Here is an 8119-nt window from a genome sequence, read left to right on the forward strand (position 1 = left end):
CAAATGGCCTCCAGTCGCCAGACTGTGCACTTCTGAAAGCGGTAAGTGTAGCTACTCAGGTATTCAGCGAATGTAGATAGAAGTGACCCGACATATCAGCTTGGATTAGTCATTTGCAGGTGAAATTGGCAAGTATTAGACCTCACAGACATCATTCAAGTCACTGTACAGGTCACTGATGGAAAGTAACCGAGTTATACTTGTGGCCTTTTTCAATACATACAAAGATGGATCTATTTAACTGGACCACTTTCCAAATTTTACCCAAGATTGTGGGACGTGAGATAATGTCTACGTTACCTTTACTGGTATGCTCTATTGTCCAATGTTGTCTAAAACAATATTTGTAAACAAAGGAAAACTAGGACCAAAAATCTGAATTTGCTGGATTTTTATTTTAAAACTAACCACAAAGTTCTATCAATACAAAAAGTATAAAAAGTACAAAAAGCATTGTTCAAAAATAACTTGAGATGAAAATATGAATTGGCACTGTGGGTATTATTCAGAATAGAAAAAGATGGCATCTCGTCAGAGCGCGTTCAAGGCATTAAATTCACATTGATTTGATTACCGATCCTGGAACAGTGAAAACACTCATCCAGCAATCAGCACTTTCAGATATCAAACAGATACAGTTTTATCCCCACTTAACCAAAAGGAAAAAAACAAACAAAAACAAAAAAACCAAAAGTTAACATTTCTTGTGGTCATACATGATGTGTACCTAATAAAATAAGAAAACAAAATTATTTAAATATTAAAGAAAAAAGTGTTGCAATATTATCTCAACTGTACCAAACAGAATACACCAGTCCAACAAAATCTGGCATCAGGGAGCTAAGACAGTAGCAAATACTCTTTGAAAAACAGGGAAAAAAAACAAAATAATCCCAAACGTGTTGGCCACAGTGACAAGAGTCAAGACAACAACACTTACAACTAATACAAAAATACAGTATTAAATGTTTAAAACAATGCAAGTCATTATCAAGAGTTAAATGGTTTTCAAGCATTACCCAGGTTTGTCTATTCCTTTGGACAAAGGCATCCCAAGTGTGTTCCAGTCACCAGTCAGGTGCCAGACTTGGGAATGTTGACTGGTGCAACATCATCAAAATCACAAAAAACAAATCCTTTGACACACTTGAGGGAAACCTTTGTATGAAATGTTACACCTCAAAGTCTTCATCAGCATGACAATAACTCCAGTACCTTTTCTTTATGAGTGGTGCTGTGTCCATTAACCCTTTGTTTGCATGTAAAAGCACTCTCACTTCTGCACAAAACACAAAATTCTTACAGTTTCAACATCTTTTTTTGCACATCTGGCTTGGCCTTAGAAAAATCCCATTAAGTTTTCCAGTTTTAATCTAATGCAAACTTTAGATGCAATCACTGAACATCCAATGGAGGACAAACTCATAAAAATGACTAATAGCTCTAAGACTTAAAGTTAATTATATTTATAAAAAAAAAAAAAAAAATAGCTGCCCTGAGGGAGAAGCACATGGTAACCTTAACTGTTCTTGTTGCACTATGGCAGTTTGTAAGCACTTTGGATCTTTAGACCGGCTTGTGTCTCGAGTATTGCTGGGTTGAGACGACCGTTCTTGCAATGTGAACCGATGCTCGACCACAGTCGGCCATAACACTGGAAGGCTTGGGCTGACTTCATCCACCTCAAGCAATTTCACAACATCCCACTCACACATACAGACTCCCCTTGGTTCAAATCCCTTGTGTCCTCTCACTGCTCCTCATGTTAACTGCCCAGCTGATGAGAATCTATGCACGAAGACCTGCAGACAGATCATCAGGGTTGTTAAGCAATGAGTTTCAAAAACAGCCAGGAAAAAAAAAAAAAAAAAACTGTGGTTATCAAGAGACAAAGATGGAAGCCTCACCTTTGTCACAGGTACTGCTCTGCTTTTCCTGGGCAAAGTTTAGCCTGTTCTGCTCCACTGCAGTGCCGTTAGATTCGGGGCTGCTGCTGCGTGACGGGCTGCTCTCCTCGTTCTGGTATGCCATATCCAGATGCTGCTGGGCCAGTTTTAGGTGCCTGCGCAGCCTCTCCAGCTCCCGAGACGATGCCTCGTCCCCGAAAGACTCGCGACCTGAGTCTCCCAGGTTATCTCGAAATCCCAGTTTTCCAGATGGATCCTTCTTCAAAGCAGTGTGATAGCCTGGAGGCGCAGAGGGCTGGCGGCAGATGGAGGACCTCTGGCTGGCCAGAGCTGAGTGTCGTGGGGTGGGGTGCCGGGGCCGTGGCGTGCAAAAGCAGTCACGGATACCACTGATGCCAAGGTGCAGGATCTCCAACAGGGTAAAGAGGAGACACAAGGCGCTGACGGCATACATTATAAGCAGGAAGATAGTTTTCTCTGTTGGGCGTGACACGAAGCAATCCACTGTGTGCGGGCAAGGGGAACGTGTGCATACGTACGACGGTGCCACTTCCAGACCATAAAGGATGTACTGTCCAAACAGGAAGGAGGTCTCAAAGATGGCACGTGATAACAGCTGGAACACGTAGACCTTCATCAGGCCATCTCTCTTGATGCGACGGCGCCCGTCGTGCTTTTTCTTGGGCTTTTCCGCAACCTCCTTTTCCTTTTCTGGCTCAATTTCTTCAATGATCATGGGATCCTCCTCCCCATTGTCCTCCGCTTCCTCATAGTCCCTGTTAGCACCACGGCTCACTATAGGCATCCTCTTCCTGCCCTGGGGCCTGTAGTCATCGTCATCCATGCGAGCAATCTTGTGCATAGCAAACCCAAGGTACATGATGGTGGGAGTGGTGATCATAATCACCTGAAACACCCAGAAGCGAATGTGCGACAATGGCGCAAAGGCGTCATAGCATACGTTCTCGCAACCAGGTTGCTGCGTGTTACACACAAATTTACTCTGTTCATCGTAGTAGATCGACTCTCCTCCAACAACCGTCAGCACAATCCGAAAAACAATGAGGAGGGTGAGCCAGATCTTGCCCACAAAGGTGGAGTGATTGGAAATCTCATCCAAAAGGCGTGTGAGGAAGCTCCAACTCATTTTGTCTTTGGAACAGGAACACAGCTATGTCTGTGTAAGAGAAAAAAAAAAAAAAAAAAAAAAGCATATATCAAAGTTAATTTCTGGATGTCTTTACCAAGAAGCTGGCCCAACAACAGAAAGCGCGTGAAGGAATATGGGTCACTAAAATATGACCAAAAAAAGAAATACAGTAGTACTTAACATTTAAATACACTGTAGTAGGTGTATCATGTTTATGCAACACAAGGTGGTGCTATTATGCCACCCTCACAGTAGTACCCATTACAGCCATGGAGTAAAATCTGCAGGCATGTTCAGGCAAGGATCTGATATTGTCTGAATAGATGCAATCAAAATCATGTAACCACAGGCAGACTGCGATGTGCAGACAGTCTAACCAGCAGACATGGTACATGGTGTTTATCACAGCAAAAAAAGAAAGAAGAAAAAGCCCTGAGGTCAGACATTAAAAAAAAGAAGCATGCGCGTGTTAGTGTGAGGAAACTTCAGCAAGAAAAATTTCTGTCAAGCACCACATTTCCATGTTACGACACTGCTGTGCAAAGACACTGAAAGCTGTCTTCATCTTTTACAGAGTTCAGTGACATTCACAGAAGTTTAAGAAGTTACAAACTAATTCAGAGCCACGTGTGGTTGTTCTTAACTGAATTTTAGTAATCTGACAACAAGGTAGTAATGAAGAGCGTGAGTGGTTTCACACCTCATAACTTCAGCTGTGTAATTATCCAGAACTATAAACCAAGCTGCTGCACTTCAACCAGCTACATAAGGTACAAGTTTATATTCAAACTCTTATGCTGCTTTTTGCCTCTGCCTTGAAACGACTCTGTTCATGTATCGGTCATAAAGACTGAAAAGCCTTTATTCAACTATATGAATCATAAAATAAAAAGTAGCGCTGTGCGAAAACCTCAAGTCAGCCCTCATTTCTTTAGTTGTTATCATGTGATGTATATACACTATATATTAAATATAATGTTTTGTTATCTATGTTAATAGTGAGATCAAAAGTCAATTGTTGTTGTGACCACCTTTATTCTTCAACACAACCTGAACTCTCAGGCTGAGACATTTCTGATGACAAATCCGTGCGCAGCAGATGGATCAACTGAAGGGCCAGATCCCTCTTCGCTGGATTTTTCCTATTTCTCAAGGTCATAACTTACAAATACTGTTAATCACCTGGTTTTTTTTGCCCTTTTGTCTTCCCTTTGACCAGTTTTCTCAATTTTTTTAAAGCTGAAGCCCAACGTATGCAAAGTTTTTAGCTTAACAGCCATGTGGGAAGCACTCTGTTGTTGCACAAACACTATTTCTTGTCTGTTGAACTTTTATCTGTGACCTTTTTCATCAACTCGACTAAAGAAATGGGAAATGACTTTTAACACTGTGTCATCATTGTTAGTTTTGTGCTTTTTATTATTGACAAAGAACAGCTAGCACCCTACGGCAACATCAGCACAAAGGAATGGACTCGACTGATCCTGACATCACCATGCATTCTATTTATACTTTTTTAAATTTATTTATTTCCTGCTCAGTGCAACTAATTTATATCCAAATCTCCACTGCCAGGACATGGATGTGAGCAGAGAAACACGGCTGGAATGAAAAAAGCAACCCATGAGCTTGATGGAACAGATTCTGGATTTCCATCCTCCCATCCCTACTGTGAATATAAAAGCATGAAGTTTTGAATAACTTATATATTATGGTTACAAAAAACAAACAAACCAAAAAAAGAACATATTCACCACATCATACCACAGAGTTTATATAACATCCAAACATATCTTTAGAGTTTAAAAGTTGAAGCCAACTGCAAGTACCTCAAATCGGCATTCTTTCAAATGCCCAAAAGGGGGCGCTCTCTATAGTTTTAAAAAGATGGTTGTATTGAAGTCTGTGTGGAAACTACTCTCAGCTGACAAACTGCTCAGTTTTTCAGTCAGATCAGCTCATGGGTCATGTCGTCTGTGTGAAAGAACTTCCTTAGCTTGAGGTTTCGTGAGACTGTGCCAACGAGTGACGCCGTTATGCCGTGAAAAGAAACGCTGGACATGAAAGCCTCAAATTATTCACCCAGCACATTTGTAGGATTTATTCATAGCTTGGATTATGATACTTTTCCATCTACCCCCATGTTTTTAGCAGTGAGGGAGAAATCACGTTTAACATCATTTAAACGTTCATTCATAACTGCTGATTAAAAGTATACATGCACACCTGCAACAAGCCTTTTAGCTGATAATATGCTGTGTGGCTAAGAAAAACTGCATGCATGAAAAGACCAACTAGATCAAATAAGGGAAAAGTGACCCGAACGATTCCAACACCAACTATCACTGAAAAGCCTTCTAAAGATTACTCTCCTCAGCGCTCCAGCTCAATAAGTGGTTTGTTATACTGGGCAACTCTCCAGTGTGAGTGGTACTCATGTTTGACGCAGGGTTGGCAAGGACAAAAAACAAAACAACACAACAACTTCCCTAGATAAAGAACATTTTGCATTGTGCAGGAACAACTGGGTAATGACAATCAGATAAATGATCAGCAAGTTTGACGATTCAGTCTGAAACATTAACTACTAAATCAAACAATTATCTTCCTGCGTTTAGTCACTGCTCCCCTCTCAGTATCTCATCTGTGGTTTGTGTTGTTGCTGTATGCAGCCATTTCATTTCTACATGCAAAGAGATGCAGCAACACAAAAGTGTGGTATCGCAACTGTTGGGTTTCCATGGAGATAACACATACTAAATATTTGTGAGAACTACCTTTACCCTCCATCTAAACTGAGCTATACTGTAGTTTTGTTGATGCAAAGCCAGAAGGACTAAAGGTCAAGATGATCCTCAGCTGCTTGAAATGTAGGTTAATAGTTAGTAAGAACTGACATTTTGTTCAAGTCTGAGTGCTGCCTCACAAGCAAGCCTAAAGCGAAAAGCTGGAAGTAGAAAGAGCTGAATTATGTAACGCTCAGCTGCTCTTGATAATTGAGCACTGGAATCAAAGAATGGTATGTAGATGGGCCTGTTGCTCATATCCTTATTTTTAGTTTTACAGCTCCTTCTCAGCACCACTATTCACTAGTCCATCACGTGCGAACTGCTAAGTTACTCAACAATTTATCAACTTTTACATAACAAAGATTGCCTAACAGAAATGCAGGACCTCGCTGGATCAAATTCCGAGCAGGGATTGGGATGAATAACAGACTCCATCAAAAACAATTTTTGGAATCGAGCTTATCACTTCCACTCATCAATGCTGGTACACTGCACATAACAAAACAAGGGACCTGAAGTCACGGCAGCGGAAGTGTTCATCCAAATTTTGATGAGTTTTTGTAGCGTTTCTACCCTGCTTTCAGTCTCCTTCAGCTGTGCTGACTCTGAAACCTCTCATGGGCCTACCCACCTATCAAAGAAACAGTAATGTAATGTAAAATCCATCTGCTTTCAATGACCACATTTTATATAGCTTGAACCTTACATGTACTAGAGGGGGTGATGCGAACATCAGTATTAACAATTAAGATTTTGCAGAGACTCCCTAGATGCTCCCCACTCATCCCTCAAAAGACAAATGAGTTTCAGCCTTGTCTGCAGAGCCAGCCCGGGCCTGTCTGTGTGGTATTTGACAGAAAACAGGCTGCTTTCACCCAGTGGAGATTCAACACTGCTGCTGAACAGAGAGGGTTTTGTGCCACATCTGGGAGGCTCGCTGCAGTTAACCTTCCGGTACCCCAATGCGCTTAAGCATAGAAGCCCCTGTCCTGAAGCGGGGAGGGGGGGGGGGAGAGAGACCGACAAGTAAGCAGGGACCGAGCAGACCTGAGTAAGGAGTGACTTCCGGTTAAGTTTAACGATAGAACCGGGTTTGGGGGAAAAAAAGACATCCCAAACCATCCGCCCATCACAGCACAGTGAGTCACATCATAAAACCTACTTAATTAGTAAAACTGAAGAAGAGTAATGACAAGAAAACAAGAAAAATCATTTAAAAACCCAAATCCACGAATTCCGATATGAAATTTTAAGGAAGCTAATCCATTTGCAGGGAATAAAATTCCTCCTCGTGGCCAACGACTGGACACGTCGTCAGCGCGGTGCCCCGCGTGCTCCGTTAACGTTACCGACTGTTATCAAAGCAAACCGGTGGGCGACATTGTTTTTATAAATCCTGAAAACCGTTAAGAAAGTATCGATATTGCAGCTAATATCCCACATAAGCGTGTGTGGGCAGATTCCAGGGGGGAAAAAACCAGACGGTTCCTGACCGTCCAATCACAAAGTGGATGCAGATAAAAGTCCCGTTAAAACGAGATAAATAGTCCGCGTGCCAACGCAGCTGTAACTGCACATTCTGCTAATTAGATATCTTTGCCTTAATGTGCCGTAAGATTCCCCTTTTCTCTCTTTAATTAGCGCTCCCTGCTTTCACACTGTGCGCGTAAACTCTCGTTTAACGGATTTGTGCTGTAACGCACGGCTTATTAAAAACGCTGCAGTGACCTCCGACGCTTTACAATCACAGCCACCGGCGGACAGGCCCGAGAAGTTGAAGATAAAAGTCTAGTTAAAGCTCTTATTTGTTAGCCAAAGCTAAGAGAAGATGCTCCCGCGTCCCCGCCGCGCTTTGTCTGTGAGGTGTTTTACCTTCAGTTATGATTCCAGGTCTTCCTTTTCATTAAAGTCGTGGTCTTACGCAGGGTTTCTCTTTTAAATCAAAGTCCTCCTGCTCTTCATATTAAGCCATCCAGGTTTTTCTTCTTTTCCAACGAGGAGCTCGCGTCGTTTCTCCAGTTGTGTGTCGAACTGCTGGGCGAGGACAAAGAATATTCCCAAATCCCCCCTCCCCTCTTTTCTTCTCCTCCCAGTTCCAGCCAGGCACCCCACCCCCTTTCTGCGCAGCCTGGAGAACAGCATTAAACTGCCAGCATTCCTGATGCAATCTTTGCTTCGTCTTATAACTCCAGGCTGCTCAGGGTGAGAGGACCGAGAAATGTGTCGCAGGAGGAGCATTCTGGAAGCAAAGAATAAATCAGTTTTTTTACTGG

At 42.2% G+C, this 8119-nt stretch overlaps 1 protein-coding gene across 1 annotated transcript; it reads right to left on the reverse strand.

Moving 5' to 3' along the window:
• Positions 1-376: 376 nt before the first annotated feature.
• On the reverse strand, positions 377-7894 carry gjc4b (gap junction protein gamma 4b). Its single transcript, XM_080903562.1, has 3 exons — positions 7719-7894; positions 1908-3084; positions 377-1802 (listed from the first exon to the last, which is right to left on the reverse strand). The coding sequence occupies exons 2-3, from the start codon at positions 3052-3054 to the stop codon at positions 1789-1791; spliced, it is 1161 nt and encodes a 386-aa protein (XP_080759688.1). The 5' UTR covers positions 3055-3084; positions 7719-7894; the 3' UTR covers positions 377-1788.
• Positions 7895-8119: the final 225 nt, after the last annotated feature.

This window comes from Rhamphochromis sp. 'chilingali' (assembly GCF_963969265.1).
Source record: "Rhamphochromis sp. 'chilingali' genome assembly, chromosome: 14".
Taxonomy (NCBI): Eukaryota; Metazoa; Chordata; class Actinopteri; order Cichliformes; family Cichlidae; genus Rhamphochromis; species Rhamphochromis sp. 'chilingali'.

What these genes read in the sequence shown, in the direction of transcription:
- gjc4b (XM_080903562.1), bottom strand. Translation starts at nt 3,054, where the DNA reads ATGAGTTGGAGCTTCCTCACACGCCTTTTGGATGAGATTTCCAATCAC.